Raw genomic sequence first — 14,450 nt, 5'->3', positions numbered from 1 at the left:
AATGACACAATTCCAACACTGATACGAGAATATTTCTACTTGATAATCTCAAAGCTGCCCGACACTAAGCACTTTGAATTTGTTAAAACACGCTACAGTGTCATTAACTTTTTCCGTGTATCCACCAATAAGTCGTAACCCTTGTTCTGAAGAATTTGAACTCGTTTTGAACCCCTCATCTGGTACGAAATAGTCCGATCCCCCCCCCATCTAAGAATCACATCTGTCGATTAACAATGCACCTATGCCTTAATTTGTTTCGTTTTTGGAAGGAACAATATGTCTGGCATTGCAGAATTACATATTAAAAGATTATGTTAGATATCGGCAATTAATTTGAAGAGGAGATCCGGCAATTTCACAGGAATAACAGAGAGAATAACACGGAGAGAGTTAGTGTTCACGTAGGCTTATCATATAGGCAGCGGTGACATAAATCAACCTAAATAATTCTAAGAGAACACCAGAAAAACCTTCAAATGGTTTTCAATGAGAAATACCTCCCTCCCCAACCCCATAAAAAGGCGTTCAAAAAATAGGATAGCTTTGAACCTAAGCATATGATCTTGCTTACCTCTCTTCTTTTTCATAAACCCAGTAGATTGTTAAGTGTAAATTTTTCAAGAATGAACTTCCAGCGATCATGAACCACAACAGTGATTGATCCATATGCCTGTGAAAGGCATTCAGCCCTCTCCAGTAAGCCTCCCATTGGAGAATTACAGGCTCATTAAAATTCCATGATATTTAAAATAAATATCCTGATATAACTAGTCTCTTTCCTTGGTCCATTATATAGATGAAAAGCAATAAAATACCTACTCTTCTTATAAAAAAAGACAGCTAGTCGCTGGGGGTCTAGGCGTTTACCCCTGGAAAATACGCCCCCCCCCCCAAAAAAAAAATATCCCCCAATGGAAATACCGCTCCCAGAAAATTGCGAAGATAAGGCACCTTTTTTGTAATTTCTCTTTGGCTGCTCAATTTTGCGTGTGGAGAAACTTTCCATGGGGGAATTATAAGGGAGAGTTTCCGCTGGGGGGGGGAGAATTTTACGGGGAGTATTTTCCGGTGGAGTATTTTCCACAGAGGTTATTTTCCAGGGGGTAAACGCCGGCTCACAGTCGCTGGTGGATGCACGCGGTCAACCGACGAGAGCGCAACTTTTATCTAGCCCCGCTAAATCTACTTATTTAGTGTTTTGATTTGAGCTTTTGTCAATGCCAGGTTCAGACTATCCCTTGTCAACGAATAACTTGTTTGAATTTGATTAAACAGCGCGGGATAGGAATCTTGTTACACCTTCATAACTTTTTTCTCCTTTTTCTAGGTTTGTACGTAATTCAAGTAATGGAAGTTGTAATTTAATATGCAAACAGAGCGGAGTGACTTTTACCTATTAAATGAATATTTTTAGACAGGCGTAAAAAATTAAAAACGACCACACCCTTTTCTTCAAGTTTTAGCCCTGGTTGAGAATAGAAAATAGAGTAGAGAGTTTTAAGGGAAATATTGGAACTTGGTGATAATTCTTTCAGATCTTTTCCTTCATGTGTCCAACAATGCTATTTACCACTAAATTTTTTCAGAACTGGACATGTTTAAATAAGCCTTTTTGTAAGCAAACGAGTTCATTTCTAATTTGAAACTAGAATTGGCTAAACACACAGGATTTATTTCTTGAAACTAACTAGTAAAAAGTTAGTTTTTTCCATTAACTGAGTTCTCCGGTTTTCTTAATTTTTTTTTAGACGTATATGATTGTGCAAGTTTCCTTTTAACCAATGGAAAGAATCAGATTTAATTTTTAGTGTTTTTGGTAATTTATAGCTCCTCTAATGAAAAAAGGCTTAAGTGTAGGGCAATTTTATTCTAAATGATTTTCAAGATAAAGATAAAAGGCTGAAATTTTGTCTTAGAATACAGCTCCGTCAAAGGTGACTTAAAAGTTAAAATTAAACAAAAGAAATTTTTTCGTATGCAGAACAATGGTCCACGTAGGGGTGCTTCCATTTCGAACAACCGTCACAAGCACCAAATGTCATAACGTCCATAAGGAAAATCCGTCAGAACCACCAACCGTCATAACATCCACAAAAATTTATAAGTTTATATAATAGTAACAAGTATATAATAGTTTAGAAACAAATTTCAGCTATATACTTGCACATCAGGGGGATGGGGGTAAAGCATAGCATATATTAAATGCGTAACCTAACCTAACCTAGGTACTTTTTTCCCCCTAAACCCCAAAAAACTAAGGTTTTAAAATTTTGGATGTTGTGACGGTTGGTGGTTCTGACGGATTTTTTTGTCGACGTTACGACGAATTTTGTGGACGAAATGACGTTGGTGCTCCTGACGGTTGAATGTTATGACTCCTTCCCGTCCGCGTCGCGCAGATACCGACCTCCTGATTCTCTGCCTTCGACCGGGAGTACTATGCGTGGTCATAGGCACATCATCATCCGAATCCTTCAAATACGATAACTTTGAAATATTTTATTTTTGTGTTGTGAGTATTTCCCCTAGATTCATTCATTATAGGCGTCGATTAGTTAAACTCAACATCCGATCTTAGTCATGCTTCAACTTTTTTCCATTGATTTTTAAAAATTCAAAAGTGATTATTTGATAATAAGCCATCTTTGATGCTCCTGGTTGTCTGGGCAACACAACAGGTTCTTAAAAGAGCTATTTGCAAAATTTCTTCCAATGACACGTCAAGACAACCTGAGAATCAGTTTAAACATCTAATCGGTAGAATGACGAAAAGAAGAGAAAATTTTAATTTTCACCTTTGCAGACCGTTTTCACGTCATCCGATGAAAAAAATATGCTTTCGCGTGGTACAATCATTCGGTTCATTTTTGCTCCGGATCCGATTTTGAAAAAACTTATCCTCAGCAGGATTAATTGTGTATAAAATAAATATAAGCAAATACATACCTTACAATAAAAGTTCTTAACGCAGTTAGGAAATGACCATTTATACAAAAATATCTCAAGTCACATATATGGTAAGACTGAGTTATAGGCAGATTCTTGTGTATAATTTAATGCTGTATTATTTAGCGCAGTCTGAACTCTTCGTACAAAAAACATCAGTTGCAATTCAAATCCCAAAGCTAATTCTCAAAACTGAAAAGTCCCTTCAGGCCATTAATAAATAGCAGAAACAAAATTAAGTTTTCGAGTCACCTTTGGGATTTCTGCTAAAAACTAAACTCACTTAATTGCCATCACCAAAATTGCTCCACAGACAAATTAGAAAAACAACACTCCTGCAATTTAACCGTACTTGGACTTTTACATTTAGACTGTGTTGTCACTTCAAAGAATAGCCTATACCAAACTCCCAGAATATTCCAGTATGATGAAACAAAAGAGAGAACTTATACAGTGTTACAACTTCGAGAACAAAAGAACCTTAAATCACAAATAACATTCCGACACCAGAAATTTTGTTAATTTTGTTTCCAGTGCTCAGAATATTTCCGTGATAAATTATACTCCATGAAGAAAATAACAGAAAAAAAAATTCACCTGAAAATTACTGATAGAGAATATTCAGCTTGTTTTTGAAGATTTTAGCAAGAAAATTGGGGACCCTGATTCGATTGCCAATTTCAGATCTCACTGCCCTGGTCTCAATTCCCATTTTGAAAAGACATACTAAATGATTTGAACTTACTTCGTCTGGAGACACAGCAACAAGAACGACTACAAGCCAAACATAAGCCAACAGACTAAAGACAGCAGTAACGCCAAAAACGCGAATTCCCTTAATTCTTCTTGTTTCTCCATCAGGGATAGCCACGATACAGATGCCAGCGATTATCATCAAGTTGAAAGCAGCAGATCCGACGATCGTTCCAGGTCCAAGTTCACCAGCTGAAACAATTTGGCAAGGGGTTTTAGTGAATAACCTATTTAGAATATGCAACTTTTTCAATATATATAGAATATGTGAGTAACCGAAGGTTTATTAATAAGAAATATTGGCAGTCAATAACTTTTTGGACTTTTCCCTGGCTTAAAATTTTCAGTCAGGAAAATATTTTAGATTACCTCAGATTCCAGCCAATCGGATGGAGTTTAATTTTTTTTCTTTTTATTGCATTAAAATTCAGAGCTTAGTAGAACAATATTCAATCCAGTCTTCTTCAGAGGGACCAAGTAGTGCGTCAGTCGGGTATCAAAAAGTCGCATCTCCACAATTGTAAATTTTCAGAAGAGCAAAAATAAACCTCACAACTTTTTTTCCTATCCGATAACCGTAAATAAAAGGGTTGATATGTATTGATTTAAGATATCAATCAGTTTTGTTTTACGGTTATAGGAGGGTAAACGAAAAAGTTGTGAGGTTTTTTTTTGCTCTTCTGAAAATTTATAATTATGGAGATACAGCCTTTTGATGCCGACTGATGAGTGAGGGGTTGCTGGACTTGTCACGTTTTTTACTCCACGTAATATTCCAATTTTCACTAGGGCCAATTCTAATTCTGAACGCCTTATTTCGAACCAACCATTCAGGGTTCAAAAGTCGGGGTCATTTGTCTCTACGGAAATAAGGAATAACGTGATAACACTTACAAAAACGTCACACACGCAGATTAATGAATATAAATCACGCTTTTTACCACGGAGCTGTAAAGAAGTTATCTTTTTCAATTTGGTTGCACCAGATTGCACTCCCACAAAAACAGCATCTAAAAAAGACTGTTTCAAACAGTCGGTGGTAACGAACTGTAAGTAAGGACCGACCCGGCTCGATAGTAACTAAGACTCTAAAAAACAGAGTTTTGATACCAATAGATACATCAAAAGAATCAGATTTTTATGCTGATTTCAAATATATAAGTTTCATGAAGTTTAGTCTGGCCCATCAACAGTTACGCGACACATCTGAGAATAAGTACGTTATTTTCGAAAAAAGGGGGAAACAATCCCAAACATTCGCATAATTCTAATAAAAACCACAACATTAGGTTCAGTGTTCCAGAGAATGTAACTAATTGATTTTTATTGTCCTTGAAACAAAAATGTGGAATGTTGTATTTTTGGCAAGAATTAATATCACGTATGCGTGTTTATCTACTTCCTTTTTTTCCCTAGTGAGATCGTATCTATCCAGTAGTCCTAGAATATCGTGAGAGGGCTCATTAGAACGGAAATTAAAAGTTCTAGTGCTCTTTTTAAGTGACCAAAAAAATTGGAGGGCCACTTGGCCCCCTCCCACGCTCATTTTTCCCAAAGTCACCCAATCAAAATTTTTAGATAACCATTTTGTTCAGCATAGTAGAAAATCGAATTAATATGTCTTTGAGGATGACTTAATTCCCCACTCTTCCGGGGGGAAGGGCTGCAAGTTAAAAACTTTGCCCATTGTTAACATATAGTATTGGTTATTGGGAAGTATACAGGCGTTTTCAGGAGGAATATTTTTCTAGTGGGGGTCGGGGTCAGTGTAGGGGTTACGGGGGAGGATCTTTCCATCGAGGATATTTCCTTGGGGCCAGATTTCCCAGCATTATTTAAAAAACGATCAGAAATTGAATAAAAAAACAAGTTTTTTTTAACTGAAAGTAAGAAGCAACATTAAAACTTAAAACGAACAGAAATAATTACGTATATGAGGGGATTCGCCCCCTAGTCAAAACCACGCTAATTACGCTTAATTTTTTTTTTTTAATTTCAAAATAGCTATCTATTCTAATTAACCGGCCTTTGTGATTCAGGGGTTTGTGATTCGAACGAAATTCGAGCTTTAGCGTAAAGAGCGAGCCAAAAAAAAGAAAAATTAATATGCGAATTTCGCTTTAATTACGCATGTACGGTGAGCCTAAATCAAAGCTGCATTAATTCAAAAACTTTCAGAAATTAACTAAAACAAGTTTTTTTTTTTTTTTACTGAAAGTAAGGAGCGACATTAAAACTTAAAACGAACAGAAATTATTCCGTATATGAAAAAGGCCGTCCCCTTCTCAATACCTCGCTCTTTACGCTAAAGTCTCACAACTTTATTTTTTAAAACAATAAAAAACTTTAGGGTAAAGAGCGAGGCGTTGAGGAGGGGACAGCCCCTTTCACATACGGAATACTTTCTGTTCGTTTTAAGTTTTAATGTCGCTCCTTACTTTCAGTTAAAAAAAAACTTGTTTTTTTTTAGTTAATTTCAGAATAGCACACATTCGCTGCAATTGAATTTTTAAAATGACCAACAACCTTTGGGGATCCTGTCATCGGTCTCCAGTGCTAAAACTTTAGTGAGGATCGAACAATTAATGCAAAGACGAACTTATGCCAATAGTTATTGCAGTAAAATATCAATATGGTCATTGCAGAAAATAGCCACGGAAAACCCACTGCATTTCCATCATAAACAAAACACTAATTAGAACAACAAGGGATTTCTTCTTAAGACAATAGAACTTCGGCCCTTGGACATAGGGTCAAAATATTCATTTAAATTTAAATTTCCACTGTCATAAGAAAAAAAAACCTGCTGTTCTACTTGTTGTTTATGTTTATCATTGCCGAAACCAGGATATTTCCAAGCGAAGGGATGGGAGCAAGGAATTTTCCTAACATGTAGGTGAGTAAAGTCCCAAACTCTTAGAAAACTTCTTTCAAAACTCATCTTCGTGAAAGTTCTTGTGTTTTTAACGTATACTTATTATTTGATGAAGCTTCCTGGGGTTTGGGGATAAAGAGCTCAACCCCCTAGTAGCATCAATGAATTTACCCTCATTTTTTTATACGGAGAGTCATGAGATACAAACAAAATATTATTGACGGAAAATGTATTTAGAATACGATTTGAAACAAGGTAACATACAGTCTAAAGTCTTAAGAAGGGGCAAAATATTTTTCTTGGTGTAGAGCTCTAAAAAATTGCGCTTCCAAAGAAATTATGTGAATGTTCACTAAAATGTGATTTTTTTCCCGAAAAAAAAAACCTAGGATTGTCCGAAAATAATCAAATCTTAGCTGTTTTGTTCTTTAATATACAAAAACAAAAATGACATACCTTCAAAGTTGTTTCCAATGATCTCTATAATCGAAAGAAGAATTTCTGGAGCTGAAGATCCCAATGCCATCAGCGTCAAATTGGCAACAGTGTCATTCCAAATACGAACTTCTAAAACCTCATCTTCAACACCAGGACCTCGCGATAGAAAGACCTATAACAAAGAGCAGAACTAAAAGGAGGACATTCGTGACAAGCCACATGTTAACACCAAAAAGGACCATTTACAAACACCAATGGAAAGCATGTCTGGATTATAAGGCCGTAAAGGATAAACTATCAATATTCTCGTACCCAATATCTGAAAAACTATTTTCACACTAATCTGCTCATTAGGTTTACTTATTTTACGCGGTAAAGTATTGTTAAAGCTCAAATTTAAAATTTTTTCGAATTGTTAAAGTTACACTCTACATTCTTTCATGTGCATGCTTTACTTTTTCTCAGCTTCATGGTGACCTCCCCCGGCCCCAAAGTGTTCCACTATCTTTTACCTCTGATCATAATAATTATAATCTTCGGAATATGATAAATCATGTTCAAGTTCCATTTACTCCTTGCATAAGGTCAGATTTTAATCCTTTAATGGCGTGTCATATTGTTTGGAACAAGTTGCCTGAATCGGCTCGAAGGTGCCACTCATTTGGTTCGTTTAAAAAATTGTTAAAAATTCTTTGGCTTCGTAGAAGTTTTCTTATCTGTTTTTTTTATTATTATAATTTTTTATTATTATTATTATTTTTTAGTCTATTTAATCTACTTAATTAATTGAGTTTATTTATTCTATTTTTTTCTATAGTTTCTTATCTATATTTTCTTTGCTTCTCCGTTTGCTCTTATGTTTGTGAATTAAATAAAAAAAAAAAGTTTTTTAAACTGAAAGTAAGGAGCGACATTAAAACTTTAAACGAACAGAAATTATTCCGTATATGAAAGGGGCGGTCCCCTCCTCAACGCCTTGCTCTTTACGCTAAAGTTTTATTTTCTCACAACTCTATTTTTGTTAAACAATAAAAAACTTTATCGTAAAGAGCAAGGCGTTGAGGAGGGGACCACCCCTTTCATATACGGAATAATTTCTGTTCGTTTTAAGTTTTAATGTCGCTCCTTACTTTCAGTTTAAAAAACTTGTTTTTTTTTTTATTTCTGATCGTTTTTTGGTTAATGCAGCTTTTATTTTGGCTCACCGTCATTGAATAAGTACACAAAATTTGCATAAAAATTTACTTTTCTTTTGCTAAATGGCTGTCTCTAAATTTGGTACTGACGTAATTTACAAATCAACTTACGTAACGAACTTCTATATTCCTATATTTTTCTTCTGGCAAAAAATACAAAGTTGCACATATTTGCAGATATGAGCTTGAAACCTATGTAATAGGGTTTTCTGATACGCTGAATCTGACGGTGTGATTTTCATTAAAATTCTTTCACTTGTAGGGGATGTTTCCCCCCTCTTTAAAAAATCAGGTAAATTTTCTCAGGCTCGTAGCCTTTGATGAGTAATACTACACTTAATAAAATTTATATATTTAGATTCAGCATTATAAGCCCATTCTTTTGGTACATTTATTGACATCAAAATCCGTTTTAAAAAGTTTCGATTACTATTGAGCCGTATCGCTTGTTTTTTCTTTATTGTTTTTTTTTATTACGTATATATTATTACATATATGAGGGGGTTCTCCCCTTAGTCAATACCACGCTCTTTACGTTAAAAGTTAAAAAAAAATTTAATTCAAAAACACCTGAATCACAAAGGCCGTTTAATTAGAATGGATAGCTCTTTTGAAAGCACTAAAAAAAACTGTAGCGTAAAGAGCAAGGTATTGACTTGGGGGAGAACCCCCTCATATACGTAATAATTTCTTTTCGTTTTAAGTTCTAAAGTTACTTCTTACTTTCGGTTGAAAGAACTTGTTTTTTTTTAAATTTATTTTCTGATCGTTTTTTCAATAATGCTTGGAAATCCGGCGCCCCTTTCATAGAAATGTCCCTTACCCCAAAGAAACATCCTCCACGGATAGATTCTCCCGAGTAACCCCCTCCTCCAGTCCCCCCTCCACCAGAAAAAAATTCTTCCTGAAAATGTCTGTATACTTTCTTCCTGAAAAAAATTCTTCCTGAAAATCTCTGTATACTGTCTGTATGTCTGTATGACCAATACAATACTGGGAAATCCGGAAATCCAATATAATTCTGGGAAATCCGGCGCCCCCTTCATAGCAATGTCCCTTCTCCCATGAAAAATTCCTTCATGGTAAGATCCTCCCACATAACCCCCCACCCACTCTCCCCCCCCCCTCCACTACCAGAAACAATCCCCTCTGAAAACGTCTGTATACTTCCCAATAACCAATACTATATGCTAACATTGGGTAAAGCTCATAACTTTCAGCCCTCCCCCCGGGGACTTTGGGGGATTAAGTCATCCTGAAAGATATAGTTATCATATTTTCGCCCATGCTGAACAAAATGGCTATCTCAAAATTTTGATCGGGTGACTTTGGGAAAAAAATGAGCGTGGGAGGGGGCCTAGCTGCCCTCCATTTTTTGATCACTTAAAAAGGGCACTAGAACTTTTAATTTCCGTTCGAATGAGCCCTCCCGCGATATTCTAGGACCACTGGGTCGATACGATCATCCCTGGGAAAAAAAACAAACAAACCAACAAACAAACTAATAAACACGCATCCGTGATCTTTCTTATGGCAAAAAATGCAAAATTCCACATTTTGGTAGATAGGAGCTTGAAACCTCCGCAGTAGGGTTTTCTGATACGCTGAATATGATGGTGTGATTTTCATTAGGGTTCTATAACTTTTAGGGGGTCTTTTCCCCTGATAGGTAGGACTAAATTTGATGAAACTTATATATTTGAAATCAGCATTAAAATTTGATTCTTTTGATGTACCTATTGGTGTCAAAATTCCGTTTTCTACAGTTTCGGTTACCTTTGAGCCGGGTCACTCCTTACTTACAATTCGTTCCCAAGAACTGTTTGATAAGTGATCATTTTAAATTTCCTTTTGTTTTTCATCTCTGAGTAAGTAACTCATTGGTCTTCCCCCTTCTTTACAGGCCAATGAGCCTTTGGGGGAATAATAACATGTATCATTGTATGTGTATTTAATGAAGAATAAATCTTATCTTATCTTTACTGTGCTGCTAAAAATATTGTTTTTTTCAGTTCCTTTTTTTTTTGTATAAATACACATGAATAAATGCTTGGTGCATTTTAAAAAGTTTTTTGTAACCCCCCCCCCCTTCCGGCCAAAAATCCTGAACACGGCCTTGCCTGTGGCTGTGGTAACTTAGGACATTTTTTTAAATCAGGAAATGGAAAGAATACAGAAATACAAGCCTCAAAACCAAATATTATACATAATAATTTCGGTCTGTTCTTTCTTGTTTCACGCTCTATTTTTCTTCATTTATGTCTGTGTTTGTTTTTGTGTCTATGTTTGTCTGTGTTCAGTCTAGACGTGCCCTAGTTCCTTGCTGGTTAGATCTGGAACTCCAAAAAGAATTCAATATCAAACTGGCTCCAATTGGAAACCAAGATGGCATAGTAGTTAGAAAAAGAAGTGTATATATGTTGGCAAAAGTATGAATACAATTTTATGGTAACAAATTCGAAAGGCTAAAACGTCGAAAATAATATAGATATATAACTAATATATATATATATATATATATATATATATATATATATATATATATATATATATATATATATATATATATATATATATATATATATATATATATATATATATATATATATATATATATATATATATATCATATTTAAATATATATAATTTAAAAATTCATTCTCAAAATGGACTAAAAAGTAGATTTTTTTTCGAGAATCTACGAATATAAGTGAAAACGAGGGGCGAAAAACCGATTGGGCTTTACATAACCCGATTTTTCTAACTCGTTTTCCTCAACTCACCGTCTTTATTTATCTATGCATTTAATACTTAGATCTACTTGATATATAAGTTATGTAAAAACCCAAATCGTTTTGCGCCCCTCATTTTCATTTATATTCATAAATTCTCGAGAGAACAATTATTTTCAACATTTTAGTCCATTTTGAAACCAATTTTATTTATTAAATATTGTAGTTTTTGATTTTTCTATCAAAATGTATCTATGAAACCTTTTGTTTGTTTTGGCTATTTTATATTTCAGCATCCTTTTCCCAGACATTTACAATTTTCCCACTAGTGTGGCTTTTTCAGACATTTCAACTGTTCTGATTAAAAAAGGCATTTTGATCCAATGCCAAAAGGCTGGAAAAGCACCCTGGGACATATGGTTCACTGAAAAAGTTATAGGCTGCCCTACAGTCGGTTTCAGCTACTTCAAAAGGCACTAGAACTTTTAATGTACGATCGAATGAGCCCTCCTCCAAGTTTCAACGACCTTCTATTCTTGATTTGTAGACCAGAATATGATAATAATGTATTGGAGATAAAATACTGCTTTTCCAAAGTCAACACTACCGCATTGCCCGCAAGGTTTCTTCGCATGGAACCACTTCACTAATAGGTTTGAGGTTTCACCAATTTATGCACAGCATTGCATGTTTGGGCACCATCTATTAAGGGAGGTCATAGGATTTTGCTAAGCGGGGAAGGATGGGGCCGAAGCCCCTAAACAGTGAATGTTGAGGGGGCTGTAGCACCTTAATATTTAGGATTGACATATCTATTGTAGAAAACAGACAAAACGAAATAGTATTTTATGTATAGTAAAACATAAAACACTTTAGGGGGTTTTATAGTATACAAATTAAACATTTTTGTTCCTTATGCGTTCTTATGCTCTAAGCACAGTTCTGGTTTTGAATTATCCTACAAAAACATAGAAACATTATCAGTCAATTTATTTTCACTAATTATATAGATATATGTTGAATAGATCGTAACAGGAAGGTGCACAAAGGGATCTTGGGGCCTGCTTCCAAAATCCTAAGTTTTGCCAAATTTCTGGGCACGTCTTATTCAAGTATCTAATATTTTTTATTCTTATTTCCCCCACCCCCACCCCCCAAAAGAATCCTACCCATATGCTTCAGCTTCACTATCAATTAGAAAAATTGCATATGAAAAGAAACAACTAATTTTCAAAAACCAAAAGAGAAACAAATTACCTTTATTCATTACCCAGGGGGATGTTGCATATACCGAGTACCAATCCGCATAAACGTACCAGCATTACTCCTGTTAATGTGGGAATCGTTCCCTATGGTCATCATATAGTTCCTTCCACTTGTATGTACATACTTGTTTTAGTCCTATATCGAATTAAATAGAAAAAAACAAGTTTTTTTTAACTGAAAGTAAGGAACGACGTTAAAACTTAAAACGAACAGAAATTATTACGTATATGAAAGGGGCTGTCCCCTCCTCAACGCCTCGCTCTTTACGCTAAAGTTTTTTATTGTTAAAAATAGAGTTGTGAGAAAGTCAAACTTTAGCGTAAAGAGCGAGGCGTTGAGGAGGGGACAGCCCCTTCCATATACGGAATAATTTCTGTTCGTTTTAAGTTTTAACGTCGTTTCTTACTTTCAGTTAAAAAAACTTTTTTATTATTTAATTTTGGAACGTTTGAACGTTGAATTAATGCAGGTTTTGATATTGGCTCACCATATATGAATAATTTAAACAAAATTTTCATATTAATTTTACTTTTGCTTGGTTAAATGGCTTTCTTGAAACTTGTTTAATTTTATTCACGAACGTTTTTATTAAAAATAAATAAACGTAACTTACGAATTAACTTACGTAACGAACTTCTATATTCCTAGATTTTTAATACGTATATTAGGGGGTTTGCCCTCTAGTCAATACCTTGCTCTTTAAGCTAAAGTTCGAACTTTGTTCCAATTCTTTAAAAATGACCCCTTAATCACAAAGGCCGTTAATTAGAATAAATAGCTCTTATGAAAGTACTAAAAAATCTTTGGCTTAAAGAGCGAGGTGTTGACTAGGGGGTGAACCCAATCATATACGTAATACTTTCTGTTCGTCTTAAGTTTTGATGTCGCTCCTTACTTTCAGTTGAAAAACTTTTTTTATTTATTTAATTTCTGATCTTTTTCTTTAATAATGATGGGAAATCCGGCGCCCCCTTCATAGCAATGTCCCCTCCCCCATGAAAACTTCCTTCATGGAAAGATCCTCCCATATAACCCCCGACCCCCCCCACCTACCAGAAAAGATACCCCTGAAAACGTCTGTATACTTCCCAATAACCAATACTATATGTTAACATTGGGTAAAGTTCATAACTTTCAGCCCTCCCCCCGGAGACTTCGGGGGACTAAGTCATGCTAAAAGACATAGTTATCATATTTTCGACCATGCTGAACAAAATGGTTATCTCAAAATTTGATCGTGTGACTTTGGGAAAAAAATGAGCGTGGGAGGGGGTCTAGTTGCCCTCCATTTTTTTGGTCAATTAAAAAGGGCACTAGAACTTTTAATTTCCATTCCAATGAGCCCTCCTACGATATTCTAGGACCACTGGGTCGATACGATCACCCCTGGGAAAAAGAAAAAAAAAATATAAACACGCATCCGTGATCTTTCTTCTGGCAAAAAATGCAAAATTCCACTTTTTTGTAGATAAGTGCTTGAAACTTCTACAGTAGGGTCCTTTTATACGCTGAATATGATTTTCATTAATTTTCTATGATTTTTAGGGGTTGTTTCCCTCTTTTTTTGAAAATAAGTCAAATTTTCTCAGGCGTGTAACTTTTGATGGGTAAGACTAAACTTCATGAAACTTACATATTTGAAATCAACATAAAAATCTGATTCTTTTGATGCATCTATTGGTATCAAAATTCCGTTTTTTAGAGTTTCGGTTACCATTGAGCCGGGTCACTCCTTACTTACAGTTCGTTACCACGAACTGTTTGAAATATTATGGGTCTCGAATATGGGGAGGGGGAGATTTATTGACTTAATACCATGAGGAATCCATGAATTCAATGCTAAATATATTATTACTTTGGGTATCTGTCCCTCAAAGGTTATCTCGGTTACCTTAGGTGTATACACTATGAACATTGCCATTAACGTTCTGAAGTCTTTTTTTTTTTTTTTTTGCATACCATTTTATCTTATATGTACTGCATTTTCCCTTTTTCCTCATTGATACAAGCCAGTTGTTAAATTAAAGTTATGCATAGAGTTTTAGTTCTTAGTTTTATTCTTTTAACCGTAGCATTTTTTGTGTAATTCGCCGTGTTTATTTTTTTGTGTTTTGTGAGTTCGTATTTACTGCAGATGCGAAATACTGGGTATCCGGCTCAGTCACAAATCTATCAACAGGTTTTTTACAAGAGTACACCCAGGATGCAGTTGATGCAGTGGATGGGAGGAGGGGATCAGCA

At 35.1% G+C, this 14,450-nt stretch overlaps 1 protein-coding gene across 1 annotated transcript in view; it reads right to left on the bottom strand.

Annotated features, from left to right (window-relative positions):
- LOC148953904 (sodium/calcium exchanger 1-like) overlaps positions 1–14,450 on the bottom strand; it is a 177,581-nt gene that overhangs the window by 125,907 nt on the left and 37,224 nt on the right. The window contains exons 3-4 of the mRNA XM_089086009.1: positions 7,034–7,187; positions 3,695–3,894 (exon numbers count right to left, since the gene is read on the bottom strand). Of these exons, the coding sequence (XP_088942135.1) occupies positions 3,695–3,894; positions 7,034–7,187 (354 nt within the window). The remainder of the gene's footprint in view (positions 1–3,694; positions 3,895–7,033; positions 7,188–14,450) is intronic.

Source organism: Artemia sp. Qi Xiang Cuo, chromosome 3 (assembly GCF_049724085.1).
Source record: "Artemia sp. Qi Xiang Cuo chromosome 3, ASM4972408v1, whole genome shotgun sequence".
NCBI lineage: Eukaryota > Metazoa > Arthropoda > Branchiopoda > Anostraca > Artemiidae > Artemia > Artemia sp. Qi Xiang Cuo.
The sequence above is the reverse complement of the archived record's forward strand: the minus strand, read 5'-3'. Positions and strand labels throughout refer to the sequence as shown.